The sequence below is a fragment of the Etheostoma cragini genome, chromosome 1 (assembly GCF_013103735.1).
Source record: "Etheostoma cragini isolate CJK2018 chromosome 1, CSU_Ecrag_1.0, whole genome shotgun sequence".
Taxonomy (NCBI): Eukaryota; Metazoa; Chordata; class Actinopteri; order Perciformes; family Percidae; genus Etheostoma; species Etheostoma cragini.
In genome coordinates, this window is record NC_048407.1 from 4625107 (window position 1) to 4640496 (window position 15390).

General features: G+C 39.9%; 1 protein-coding gene across 1 annotated transcript in view; it reads right to left on the reverse strand.

The window, feature by feature from the left end:
* Positions 1-7389: 7389 nt before the first annotated feature.
* Positions 7390-15390, reverse strand: part of dok4 (docking protein 4) — a 72667-nt gene continuing 64666 nt past the window's right edge. Inside the window, exons 6-10 of the mRNA XM_034867955.1 lie at positions 15237-15356; positions 12969-13158; positions 10153-10291; positions 9372-9483; positions 7390-8157 (exon numbers count right to left, since the gene is read on the reverse strand). Of these exons, the coding sequence (XP_034723846.1) occupies positions 8012-8157; positions 9372-9483; positions 10153-10291; positions 12969-13158; positions 15237-15356 (707 nt within the window). The 3' untranslated portion in view covers positions 7390-8011. The remainder of the gene's footprint in view (positions 8158-9371; positions 9484-10152; positions 10292-12968; positions 13159-15236; positions 15357-15390) is intronic.

Consider the following 15390-nt stretch of genomic DNA (forward strand, 5'->3'; position numbering starts at 1 on the left):
TTAGCTCTAGCCAGGCAAGCCATTGTGAGCAATACTGATAATGCATTACGCTTTTTTTTGTGCATACAAACAGCGTGACATGTCCACAGTTAACGGTTGGTCAGGACTGTGTATGCAACTAATTTAGTGAGACACAAATAAGACAGAAATGAGACTTTGTGTTATTACAGCTTTCACTGCTATTGATGCATGGAGCAGCCATGTTGGATTTTGAGCTCGGGGTACTGTGAAGTCATCTGACTTCCCAACTCGGAAATCCGAGTTTAACGGGTGGGTTTCCGACTTTGACCTTTAAAATGTCAAACTCTGAGTACAAATGGAACACACTAGTATTCTCTAATGCTCGTTACTACAAGCAACATCTTTCATTCATTCATTTATTGTAAACTTACGAGCTTGTACATTAACCTGATCAATCCTGGGTCTTTAATGCCACCCCAAAATCATTGAATCAGTTGAAACATCATAGGAACATAGACTTTCAAGTTCATGTCAAATTTTTAACATGTGACAATAGTTTTATAAAAAGACAAGGCAAAGCATTAACGAAGTCACATTTCAAAGGATCGACATCACAATGGAGAGCTACACTGTTAAGTAATGGACTTTATTTCTCTACAAAACATGCACTTGGTGAGGACAGTGTAAATGGCTGAAAATAACATTGTGTCATTGTTACAAAGCCAACGGAGGGTCATAGCCATGATGAGAGCTGACACTGTTAGCATGAGAACACTACAATCACAAACAGTGACTCTAACCGTCTGGAAGCAGAAAACTATCAGTGCTGGGAGTTTCCATCCTTTTCCCATCCATCTCTATCAATCACTTCTTCCACTTAGCACTTTGTTGTGTCCCTAATATAACCAGAGGGGTGTTTTACGAAAGCAACATCACCAGTCAAGCCAGACTTAGCTCAGTCAATCAAATCTGGAGCTTTGGTTTTAGGTGGTCCACCACTTTGGTCTAAACTGCAATATCTCAACAACTACTGGATGGATTGCTATTACATTTATCGTTCCCAGATGAATGACTATTGGTGATCCTCAGAGGTGGAAAGAGTACAAACATATTCTACTTAACTACTATTACTTTTATGAACTTTTACTCATGTACACGTGCAATTCCTGGTATAAAGATCAACTCAGGTAAAAGTTCAAAGTAGCTCATTTAAAATTTACTCAGAGTAAAAGTTACTTTTACCATTGGGGAAGACTTTAATATATATATTTTTTATACTTATTAGAGCTTACTTTTTAAGTGAAATTTGTGATTTGATTAGGGCACGAAGCCATTATTTTAAGTTTGTTGACAGATACTTTGCCAAAGCAATAGCACAAATTATTAGAGAGCTCTTTAATTACTTTTTGACTGATGTGATTTAAAATGTAGCGAAGTTAAATACTTTAAACTAAATATACTTACATGAAAGTGAAAGTACACATTGTAAAACACCTAAAAAAAGAACTTAATAACCGTAATGTGAGTAATTATGTGTTACTTTTCACCTCTGGTGATCCTCTGACTTTCGATAACTGCCCCCAAATTCAGTTCAATCAGTTTATTTAAGAAGGAGATGGGGCAAATGAAAAAAGCATGATTATACATGGCGTAAAAATGGCAGAATATTAGCCAAAAGGCTGTTTTACATCTGTAGTCCCCTAGCCTCGATGCTAAAAAAAAGCAGGTCACATTTTCACTTATTCAGTAAAATAGCTCTAAATCTACTGGATGGACTGGCACAAAATGTGCTACGGACATTCATAGTTGTTCAGAGTGAAATGTTTAAAAAACTATCAGAGAGATTTTACTGAAATGTGGAAGATTTGTTGATGCTGTTATACATGTCATCCTCTGATTTTTGCGCCAACTTCGGGTCAACACTTAAACTTATCTAATATTTTGGTTCATGTCCAGATCTCTGCAATCAGCCTCAGCTGTGCTTTGAGTTTAGTGCCGGTCAGCAACTGTTAGCATGCTTACATGCTAAACTAAGAAAGTAAAAATGGAAATCAATGGGTTACTATTGTTATTGTGAACGTCACAATAACAAGAACTGTAGACAACTATTGTAGAACTGTTACTTTTTACAGTCTATGATACTGACATTAGCAAGTCACTCAAAGCCCCCCCTGTACTCTTAGTCTTAGATATTAATCCTTGCTTTGCTTTAGGCAGACAGACCAGTGTGAAGTATTACAACTTTCAGCATAAAAATGCTTTTTATGTCAGTTATAAAAAAAATAAAAGTACTGTAGCATTATTCAACTGAATGTTCTTCCTAATTAGCCTAGAAATCTAGACGCACACTGGCAGCAGCAAATGTAATGTGCAGTCACGGTCAGTCTGGCTTGCGAGCTGCAAAAACCAAATTCTGGTCAGACCAATCACATTGCGTACAGAATCGGTGGGCGGGCTTAACATAAGCACAGTAGAGTTGCAACGGTTCTGCGTGAATTCCCTGCTACTTGAAAATAAAGAAGACGGCTGCTGCTGCTGGTGAATAGCTTTCTTTCGAATCGGCTTTGCCCACAACTTTGGAAGACTTAGAGTTAAGCAATAAAGTCATTCTTAAAAAAAAGAAGATGTGTTCGGTTTAATCTATCAAAGTTTAATCTATCAAACGAGCTGCTCCTAATTCCAGACTGATCCAGACTCAATTTAGCTAGACTTCTGGTTTGGCTTAACCAGCTTAATCCTGGTTCAGTTTGTTGAGCTCATTCAATACAGGACTTTTCACAATACACTGCTTTTGTGAGCCTTCTTCATGAAAACACCTCTCTACAGTTTCTTGACAGAACAAACCAAAAGGAACAGCAGCGTGTCATGTGATTGCGGTTGATCTAAGGCCATAAAGATGCATGCTGTGAGAGGGGAAGCCGCAGAAATCAGGATGGTAAAGACGCTTGTTGTTCACTCAGGTGCAGATTTATGTGTGAAGAGACATGCCGACAAAGTGCAGACCGGCTGTCATCTGCTTGTTCAACAATACATGGTACAAAAAAAGTGATGCCTGCATTTTAAATGAAAACATGTTGCAATATTCCCTCATGTCGTGCTCTTTCTCTCACTCTCTTTCTCTCTCACACGCACACCCACACACATTCCATATGAAATAAATAGCAATATGTACAAAAGTCAAGTTATACAGTATGCAAGTACACAAAAACACAGCTACACAAAGTACACAACTTACATCATGTAAACAACCAACAAACATAGCCCTGTCATTTTAAAATGACTTCAAATGAGAAAAAATAAACCCATAAACCATGAAATGGGAGTTGTACAAGGCGTCCAGCATTATAATCAAGCTATATCAGATCTAGACCCAATCTAGACACGATGCATTTCACGATGGTGTCAAGGTGGTCAGTGTGTTTCCTACACAAGAAGAGGATAAGGGAATTTGAAAAATGTGTTTGAAATCTGAGTTTGAAAAAAATAGCTGTGATCGAATTGTGAAAGTGAAACTCAGAATTATGACTTAAAAGCCCGAACACCAATTTTTCACATTGGTCCTGATCTTCTTCCACAGTTCCTAGACGTCACATTGCTGTGGTGAATTATCCACTGTCAGATTACCAGTCCTAAACCCTTATGAGATCATCAAAAAGACGTCAATCAGAGGAAATTCCACGATCCAACCTTTATTTTGTCTATACTTTAGAGGTGAGGTAGTGATGCGAGAACATCACTACCTCACCTCTAAAGTATAGACAAAATAAATATCTAGGTCATGATAAATTGTAATAGAAGGCAAAGGGAGCAATCTGCCTTGATGAAAAACACCCGGATCTTCTTTTCTGTCTTTCTGCTTTGGCAGCCTCCTTAGAACAGCTTTGGGGTTAGCAGGGAAGGCAGGAGGGAAATTTAATTTTACAATATTAAACTGGAAATAAATGACCCTAAGAATCATTCATGGGGGAAATGTTGAGAGTCAGATGTACTCTTGATCTGTTTCAGTAACCTCTCTAAGTTTTAGTGTGTAACTATTTGATATTAAATAACGTGCTAAATGAGTGGCTTCAAAGCTCCACACGACTCTGTGTATTTCTCACTATGGGTATGATCAGACGATTGTGGCGTTCGGTGACTTATGCACACTAAAACTCAAGTGAAGATAATGACCTCTTCTGAAGAGTCCATCATGTTGGAGGAGAGTTGTGCTGTCGTTACTTAGGATTCCACATGGGGGCGGCAGGAACTACGCACTGTAGCTTTAAGTGTGATGCGCTTCGACATTAACATAGTTGATCTACACTGCATTTATGGGAAGACTTTGGTCTTTAAAGATGCTAATGCCCCCTTGTGAATGACAACATTATTTTAAGACAATTTACTTGAGTCTTTTTACATATGAAGAGTTCATTTGCAACAACATAACAAAGCCATTTTTAAAATGAATATACCAACACCCGTTTGATTGATATTCCTTTGAGTGCACAACAAAATAATCAAGGTTTATGAAAATTTGAAATGATAGAGATATATCTTACCAAAACAACCCAGAACAAATATGACTGCTATTCCCCGGCTGGCACAAAATAAAACATGATTTGTGAAAAAGCAGAAATAGCCGTTTTTGCAAATCAACCCTTCATTTTGCAAATTTTATCATGGAATCTTGTACTCACTAAAACCATTAATGAGATTTCAAGACACAACAACAACAGCAACCTTGCATTTAGATGACCAGACAGGTTGTTAACAAGCCAACAGTTACCAGTTCTAAGCACAGCCAGCTGAATTGTTGCTTATATTCCCGATTCACCAGAAACACTTTAGTTCTACTATAGTAGAGTTCTGCTTGGGCCTAAAACTGATACCAGAACCCAGCTTTTACCAGTGTCTCTTATCCCTGACCTGGCTGAACCCCTTCTGTAAAACACATGAAACATGTGAAAGCAGACTCTCAGAGCGAGAGAAAGAAAGAAAGAGAGAAAGAGAGAGAGAGCGGCGATATATAATAAATATTTAAATACATTTCATATGACAATGATCCGAGCCAGACCAGAACCAAGACCCAAGCTTTATGCAACTTAAGGCTCCAAACCGACCTAAAACCTGAAACTGTGTCAGGATGGATGGGTTCAGGTCCCATAGCAGAACTCTGAACTACAAGATAAAACACTGTAGATAATATTTTTAATGTGAATCTTAATTTTTGTCTTCCCAAATAAGTTGGGCTTAACTTGGGGTTTGTAAAAGGCCTGTCTGATCGTTGGACTTCTCGTGTTGTTGTCCCGTCCACCTTCTTTTGAGCAATGTTGCTGTGTTCCCAGATCTCATTATTTAATTTGTGAGCACAATTGTATGATTTTTGATAGAAATGATGGCCACAAAATTCTAAAATTCAGCTCCAATAAACTACAATTATCCCTTAAGACTAACTGTCCCCCCGTGATAGTTCGACTGAGTGGAAGCAACAAAAGGGTTAGCAGTACTGTAGGCCGTGTATAAGAAGCTGGTGAAACCCTTACAGAACAGATTGTGACACTACCTGCTGATTACACTACTGTTATAATACCAGGGCTGCTCTAGTCACACCATAGGGTACTTAAGTGGTCCAAGTGCCCATTGGTCAGCCAAAGAGCCCCTGTGGTTAGGTAAGAGCCCTTAAAGTGGGCCCAAATATTCCTGTAATATGCTCAAGTGCTCACATGTGACCTTTGGGGAAAGATAACGTGATTTAACAACCATGATATGTCTGTATCCCAAAGGGACAATTCCACACTTGATGTCACATATCAAGTAGGCAAATTGAGGCACGTGGAGTGCCCCTGTAGGCATCCCATGTTTCTCCCTGTGCCCCTTCAGTGAGCACTATGCCCCTCTAGTTTGAGTTCCACTCTGACCTAGAGGTAGAAATGAACCCTAACCCTGTGGGAACAAAAGAGATCATCCTCAACCCTGCCCTTTAAAACGTGTGTGCCAATGTTTGAACGTGTTTTCCTATCATTCTTCTGTGTTTCAGTAGAGAGGTTCCCATTTCAGTGTTTAGGGTTTGGTCGCTCTAGTTAGAAATAAATTATCTGGAATGAAAGTAATTGAAAGTGGAAAGAATATCTATTATTGGCAGGTTCAATCTAAACATACTGTATCATCAACCTCTACACTTTAAGTCCCTATTCCACTTCTAAGCCATGAATAATCGGAGAAAATAATAGGGTTGTGCAAATCTAGCTCAATAGAAGCGTGAAGCTAGGAGGCGTAATAGGATGCATCTTAGAAAATGTCTGAAGCTCCAAGGGTGAATATCCAGTTTAGTACAGGAGACAATCCTTTAAAAAATGAATCTGATCATAGTTTCATTCCAAGGTTCCGAACCTCAGCACAGCAAACCGATCCAGAAACTGCAAAGTCTCATCGGTTATCAGCAAAATCGAAGGCATCGATCCAGTCGTGGACATAAAGTTATTAATCAAGTGTTCTTCGGACAAGTCCCTGCTGGAACAGCGGGAACTTTCCACAAGGGAATCCTCGATATCAGTGTATTCGCAATGATAGCACAGTCCATGTGGTGCTATTAAGGCACCATGCAGTCCCAGTCCAAGCAGCATTACATGTAACACAGCGGGCCTTATTGACGTCATCCCATGGCGGCCATTGGGAAATTGTTTCACTCTTGGGGTGAGAAACTCAAGCTACAACACCAGCATTAATAATCCTACTGTATACACACCATAAACAACAGAGGAGGTTTGACCAAAGATTTGGCATTTTACAGATTTCTCACTAAAACTCTACCAAATCTATCCGGGTAGCGTGGTAACACAATAGTTTACTCTATAGATAGATAGATAGATAGATAGATAGATACTTTATTCTTCCTGAAGGATGTAAAATGAAAATAAATAAAGGCTTCAATAGGAGAACTAGGTCATATGATGTGTCATCAAACACATTGCAAAAGTGTTTATACTGGTTCCATTTGGCCATATTCGAAGGTCAGGTGAAAATCCTGTCTTGAAGTCTTGAAGCAGTAAATGATGCAAAATATGATATCTACATCAATTTTTTGGACAGTTTCACCTCAAAAGCATTCATAGTGTGAAGTTTCATTCATAAAAACTGACAAAAATTCAACATATAATATATTGAAAGTAATGTTTCCAACATTGGATGAATTTAAATGCAGTATTTCTTGTAAGGAAATTCCTATTTTCTCTATGATTAGGACCAAATTACACACGTCTCTCTGTCTCATTCTCCCTAAAAGGAATTTATGGACTCATAAATATATATTTACATATATATATAAGTTGAGTTGGGGTGTTAGGCAGGCTGTTCTCTACAAATACTATATGTACCAATCGTACATTTACTGCACAAATGGAAAGTAATGCACTCTAATTTGAATGCATTCCACATATTTATTAGTGTGTTTTCTAATCTCACAAAGTAATTTTGGTTTCTTAACTTAACTGTTGCAGGACGATCAGCTGTATTGTGTACTACCAGAGATTTACTATTTAAATCATAATTTCAATAAAAACTGAAGTATAAATTCACAAAAAAAAATCAAATAAAATCCCTCCAAATTTATCTTCAAGGCTTTTCATCCCGCCTTTGAGAGTGTCCCTTCGGAACAGGTGGAAACACTTTGACTTGGTTGGACAACACATAATACATCCTAGGTGGTTTATTATAGCATACTGTGAGCCGTATGTGCCAATATGCCAGAGTTTCTTACCCTGAGAATGGAAAAACGCCAAATATTCCCCGTCTACTGTGGAATTGTAGGGGCTGCAGTCATATAGGGAAGACCAATCTCCCTAGTCATTTGTTGCATTTAGTTTTCAGTTCCTGCTTCAGCATGGTCTTTTGGCCAGTGTTAGCCTCGCCTACGACATCTCCTGTGAGGTGTAACGTTGGGCTGTAAAACTAATATAAGGAGAAACAGCGTGATTCAGTGTGTGTGAATTGTGTGTGTGCCTGCATGCATGTGGGCATGCGTGTGTTTCTCGAAGTCCACATCTTCTTCTGTGTGTTTGTGTGTGTGTGTGTGTCACTGCCGAGGGTAGGTGGGGTAGTGTGTCGGGGAGTGTGTGGGTATGTGCGGCTGGGACTGTGCATGTGTGTTAGCCAGGGGCAGCGTGGCATGGTGGTCCGGATGCAGGCGGGTGGACAGCAGGTCGTCCTCTGCAGCGTCGCCTACAGACAGAGCAGGAACACAGCTGTTACTGTCGCACAAACAACATACAATGTGGTCACTAGAAGGGCTGCAAGGTGTGCGTTTTCACTTTGGACAGAACCAGGCATTCACCCCCTGGTTCCAGTCTTTATGCTAAGCCGGGCCTGACTCCAGCTCTGTACTTCTTGGGAAACCTCTGCATTTACCCTATTTTCACATGTTTTGTGCCTAAGTGGCCAATGGCCACAACAAGTTTTGAAATGGACCCGGACTGTCAAGAGTGCAGTCAATCAGACAATTTTTTTCCTTCCTGAGAATATTTTTCAGAGCCACCGATGCTGTGTCGGAGTTTGGTGCCGCTCGAGACGATTGTGATTGGTTTAAAGAAATGCAAACAACCCAGAATGTACAGTATGTGTGGTGTGGCCAGATGTTGCTCCACAGCGTTGTGGAATAAGGTCTAGCAATGCAAAACTAGGTAAATGGTGAATCGTGAACAGGTTGAAGGAACTTATGGGATAATAGTATTTAACTGGAATTGTACCTTGTACGATTTCATGTGACAAATAAAAATGCATTGATTGTAATGAGCAAGAGCCCTGCAGCTGCAAAAAAACGGGCTGCAATGTAATCCTATCGGGAAATAAATTGCAATACTCTGCGATATATGGAAATGTACAACCTCTTTACTTCAAATTTTTCCCAATTTCATATAATGTCCACAAAAGGAAACTTTTTCAACATCTATCATATCTAAAAAACATAAATTTCTCTGTTTGTTCATCTCACTTAGATTTTATTGCTGCAAAAACACATATATAATAAAAGATCGATACTTGGCGCATGTGTATCGATACAGTATTGCCACTGAAAAAATCGCGATACTATGCTGTATCAATTTGTTACCCCACCCCTAGAATTTACATTGAGTAAAAGTGCTGTTTTGCCACTGATAAAACATTGTAGTCCCAATTTGTCACTTAAGCACAACAACTTGGGAAAATAGGGTCCAGGTTGAAAACTACCAATGTTTGCCCTTAACACTCTGGTGTGTATAACCTTTACTTCAGCCATGTTGTCGCCAGCAGGTTTGTTTGGAGCCAGGAAATCCGGAACAGGCACAAAAAAATGGACTGAGAAATTAGATGCCATGCTTTTGCACTATCCATGTGGAGTTGTAGAAAATATCATGCCATAAGAAAAAGAGCAGATAGAAATTGAAACTTTCCAGTACCAGGATCCATGCCGGTCTGGTTGCCAGTGATGTGGTGCCAGTAGACGGATCGGGGCAGGATGGCGGTTGGGGTGCAGGGGTAGGAACCAGGCTCTGAACCCATAGACATCAACTGGGAGTCATAAACACAAACACAACACACCACATAAGGAATTAAAAAAGAGCACTCAAGGTTTAAATTTAAGTACCACAGTTAACAATGTCTACAGAGATTTTAGTTAGTTTTACCACTGAACTAGTGCATTATCACAGGAAACTTCAAGGGGAACAGAACCTAAATCAACAACTACAATTTGTCATGTCCATGGGTTGAGAAAGTTCAATCAAAATATTTTTGAAGATAAGCTGGATGTATGGACGTTAGCATAGGTGTAGATTTCAGGGGGGATGCAGGGGACATGTCCCCTTTAATATTTAGGATTGGGAGATTTGTCCCCCTTAAATCTATGAAAGAAAACCCGCTCCCTAAAAAGAGGTAAAAATTAGCCATTCAGGGGGGCCACAAACATATATCCTTCTTAGGTCTGCTTTTTATGGTCGCGTTTCTCCAAAACTTGAATACTTCTTACAGTATACAATTAAAAAAACAATAATTGAATCCCACACTTGAAAATTGAATACCTACCCAACAAATGAGTATCCGTATAGTCAGATATTCTCACCAGTAAATATATGTTTTTCAACAATTTCAGACACAGTATACTGTACGAAGTGTTTGATGGTCAAAAGGGGTGGGGGAGGACCCACAGAAAGAACCCCCGAAACTAAACCAGGCTCTCACCCTGCTGTTTTTCTCCATCTCCAGCAGGACCTTCTTGTGCTGCTCGGCGATAGCCAGCGTGGAGGAGTGAACCCTCTGGTAGATCTGCTCTCCCTCCCTGGTCTGGAAGGTGTAGAGGCCTTCACCGCTGTCACACATCCTGCACATAACAGCAACTCAGTGTGCAAAACAGCTTGAGCTGGCATAATGGCCAGTACAGTATAATGGAGTACTTACATACATACTTCAATGAGCTCAAACTCCTACTACACCTAATAGAAATGATTCAATGTGGGATTTCAGGGAGTGCATCAGTGTCCTCTGATCTACATGCAGTTTCCTTTTGACAACAACAGTTTAAAAGTCGTTCCACCCTGTGTCCCAACCAAAGTTCAAATAGTCAAATAGTATTTAGTTCACTTGACTGGAGGTCATTTGGTCCAGACTAGAGGCATATTGTATCCTTCTGGTCTTGTCCTTGTAAGACATGGGTATTTTTGAAAAATACCTGTTTTTCCCGACCTCGTTCTCAAGAAAAATCCTGTCCACACAAACACTATTTAAAGAAGAAAAACCTCTGTCCGTTAAATGAGAACGTGAAAACATAACTGAAACGCTGTGAAGAGATAGAAAGATAGATAGATAGATAGATAGATAGATAGATAGATAGATAGATAGATGGATATCTACTGATCCCAATAAAATGGGAATTTACAGTGTTGCAGCAGCAAAATCAGACACATAGCACGGAATATGAATATGAATGAAATACTAGGATAATAGTAGGAATAAAATACAAGAACAAATATTTGAATATATACAAGTAACATATACTGTACTGTATATATAAATATATAAAAGTTGACAATACAAAAAACGTTGGCGAAATAACCCTAAGCCTAAAGCCATGTTGGCCAATCAGAAGCCTGAAAACAAGCAATTACCGGAAGGCTACCTGGCTCTGTATCATCCTGACACCTCTTTTACTAAATATAGTGGAAGAGTAAGTAACTGTACATGTATGAGAAAACATGTTAAATGTCCCGTTAGCGGTTTAAACCACCACTATTTTATATTTGAAATGTCGCCCTTATTTGTGTCCCCTCACAAGGGAGATAATCGTGCACATGTGACATAATAAGGCAAAAACTCAACATTGTAAACAGAGTTCCTGAACGTTGTAAAACACAGCTAGTGGAGCGATCACAGAAGGCTTGTATCACGTGGATGCTCCGGCAGTGTTGTTATCATTACTTTACTTATAAAAATCTCATGGGGGTGACAGAAGTTACTTCTTAATCGGACAGTTTTGGTGATGTCATCCTGCATCGTCTCCTCTTCATGCTCCCACGGGGGAAATGAAATCAACTGATTGATTGACTGCAGGTCATGAAGCCCTTTACTGAACCTGATGTGTGTATTTACGTTGTCTGTTGTCACAAGGAGCTCAGAAATACCGCGTAGAGCATGGTATGAGCAAATATGAGCATAGTTAATTAAGAATTGGGTGTCGTATTTCAGGACAACAGGACAAAAAAAGAAACATCTCACTATTCTCATCGTCTCGTAATATTACAGGAGAACATAATCAGATAATCATTGACCAAACTACTGGACTGAGACAGCCGAAGAAGGAGAGGCAATACATCATGGTATAAAGTATAAGTATTAGGGAGTTCAACACAAGAGTATTGAGCTCCTACTTGGTGTATTTGAACAATTAAAACATGAGAAATGTACACAGTAACTATACTTTAGATATAATAATAAAACATTGTATAACTATAGCGCTTTTTCCAACTATAAAAGACACTTTCACAAACTACAAATACACACACACACTTGCTATATTACAGTAGCATGTCTTCTTTTTGTCCTTTTTTTTACATGTTTGTCATTATTCATGAAATGAGCTCAACTAATAATAATTATATCAATAACGGAGAGCTCTTTGTGACACCAGATGACATAAATACCATACACGCCAATCAATTGGATTTCCCCATGTGGGAGCATTTGGCAGTGACTGAATGCAGGATGGCATCACCAAAACTGTCCAATGACTGAGTTACCTGTCATGTAAACATGTAAATGACCAAAAAGAACAAGTGCACCTGTGCACACGCTCAGTTCCTATCACAGAGGACCTTACACTTTATATTGTGTCCATATTGTGATGCAAGTGTTAGCAATGCTGTTACCTAGCTGTAAATCAATTAAATGAATACATCACAAACAAGAGGGTCTATGGGAGTGACGCAGTCCAACCTGCCCACAGGCAGAGGGCTCTCTTGCCACATACAAACACACACACACACACACACACACACACACACACACATGCACACACATGCACACACATGCACACACACGCACACACACACGCACACACCTAACCATAGCTTGTCAGGTTTTATCAAAGAGGAATAGATAAGGAGGTCTGACACAGCATTGATTAATTGTCAAATCTAGTCAATTAATCGAGAGAGAGAGAGAGAAAGAGAGAGAGAGAGAGAGAATGGTATCCTTGGATTGACCGTAAAATGACTGCCAAGTTACTGAGTTGTAATAACTGTTTGAACGCTTCATCTGAAATACACACTTCTATAACAAAGGATGTGTTTCAACCTACGATGCAGGTCAGAATTTCTCAAATGGCAGTACTAGTACTTTGGTGTATTACGCTGTTCAGAGGGTACTTGGCATAAAAAAGCAGTTTCCAAAGGGGGGTTCAAAGCGGGTAGATTATTGTTAAATCCTGCATTAATCTGGGGACAGTCAGTGATCCAACATCCCCTTTCCCTCCCTTCCCCCAGCCATCCCGCTCCTGGACTCACCGGCCGGCTTCGAAGGTGAAGCGGGTGGCGTCCCGTCCGTAGCGCCGCAGGGAGCAGAGCGGCCAGGTGACCAGCTTGGTGCGAGGGTTGTGGATGTCCCACAGGTAAATGTTCTCGTGGGTGATCTGCATCATGCACTCCCCATAGATGTCCAGGTTGGGACAGGGGAGGAGGAACACGTTGAAGCGCTCTGAGGAGACCGAGGGATGACAAGAACAACGTCAGGGACTTATTGAAAGTGCAGTTTGAGTTGTTTCAGGGATTTCACCAGCATCGGCAGTTAACAGAGAGCTCTGTTCTGGGTATAGAAGTTCCGATACCGTTCCCAGTAAAAGCCTCCGATACCTCTGATGGTATCAGGAAGTACTGGAGTTTGTGCACCGATCCGATACTACGTAATTTAGCCCCGAAGAATACTCTAAAAGTTGTGTTTTGATGTTCGTCTTCCGTTACAACTGACTGTAAAACTATATAATAAAATACAGTTGTATGGCATTCATTGTTTGTGTTTGTTTATGTTTCGCAAAAGGTTTCACCCGAGCCAGATCGTATGACAATGACAGGAATCATTTCACATCCACACTGGTATTGGATGGGTACTCAGAATTGGCCGATAACGCAAGTTCAGAAATCAGAATCAGTATCGGGAAGGACAAAAATGGTATCAGACCATCTCTAGTTCTGGGTTGGCTTTCTTTCATTCAGCAGTCTTTCTTAAAAGGCTTATTGCTGAGGTTTTTTGCTGTTCATATGCTGAGTTAAATAGGTATCTAAGATCTGAGCTGGTTTTTTCCAGGCACAGCATGGTAAGATTATATGTATTGTAAATCACATTTTTTCCACATCAAGGCAGTTTGCGGAATGTAAAAGATAGGAAAAGATACACAAAAACAAATACAATATAAAAGACACATCCTCAAATGTACTAACATCTGTCATCCTTGGGGTCAATTTAAAACAGCAATTCAAACCTCAATTGTCGTATCACAGCAGTCCTCAACAAGTCTCAAGTCCTCATTTTTGTAACTTCAGTATGTTTGTATGCCTTGAGTACAAGTCCCAAGACTACAGCGCTACTGTAGGGGACAGTACCATCTAAAAACCTAGTTACAATGTTCAGCTAAAGGATCTCACATCAAATTCAGCCGCCATAAGTCTCTTGACAGACTTCCTGGAGCTCATGGAAGGCTCATGAGATAAAATGTTGAATGCTAACAAGGAATTGTTAGATATTTAAAAAATAAATACCATTCAATACAGCCGACACCCATCCAGCTTTGAATGTAGACAGAAAACCTTCAAAAGGTTTCAAAAGACAATGATAGAAACCTAATGTATATGCAATTTAGAGGATATACAGTAAAATACAGCATGTAAAAAAAGACCATAGCTTCCAGACATTGTTTAAAGGTCCCCTATCATGCTCATTTTTAGGTTTATAATTGTATTTTGGGTTTCTACTAGCATATCTTTACATGCTTTATTGTTGAAAAAACTCTATACTTTTTCTAATATCTTCTGTCCTAATATACCTGTATTCCCCCTCTGTCTGAAACGCTTCGTTTTAGCTCCTGTCTCTTTAAGCCCTGCTCCTTAAAAATCCCTGTCTGCTCTGATTGGTCAGCATTTCCTGGTCTTCCACATCTGCACTCTCAGTGTCTCTGCACCATCATTGCAGCCGGGGAATGAGTGTAAAGGCACTAAAGCAGCAGAATCGACCTAATATAGTACAGTTGTGACATCACAACCAAACAGAAGTTCTGATGGCTCGTTTTAAGTTTCTGAATTTGTGCATTTCTCTGTGGACTGAGTATTTTGACACTTTAACAGTACTTATATAGCACCTCAACTTGCTTTATAACAAAAAAGACAAGGAAATTTTACCTTTTACAATATGAGACCTTTAAAGAAAGTCAAATTATTATTTCTAAAGTTTCATTAACAACATCGTCATCATTTCGAAATTTCTTCTGGGAACGTCTGATCCCACTGCGGTTCAATGCTAACTCCATTTGACCAAGCGAGGATGTAGACAGACAGATCTCTCCTCTGTTACACATGGGGCTTCATTTCACTGGCCAGCATTGAGCTTCAGGAGCAGCAATAAGGAAGTGATCCCTCACTGACTTCCAAACACTATCAGTTCTGTTTGAATGAGAGCCAATCTGAGCCGGAGGCCCTAAACTAAAACCCATGGTGGCCACAGAACCTTAAACTTTACGATGGAAACTTTGCATGTATGATTTTGTGTATTTGTGTGGGAATGACCTGTGTGTTCACACTGCACTCCAGCAGCCAGGAGATCCGGCTCTCCCATGCTGATGTCATTGAGCCGTGTGCCCAGGCACTCAATGGAGAGCGTCTTAAACCAGTCCTCTGCTTCTAGCTCTGGAGAGAGAGAGAGAGAGAGAGAGAGAGAGAG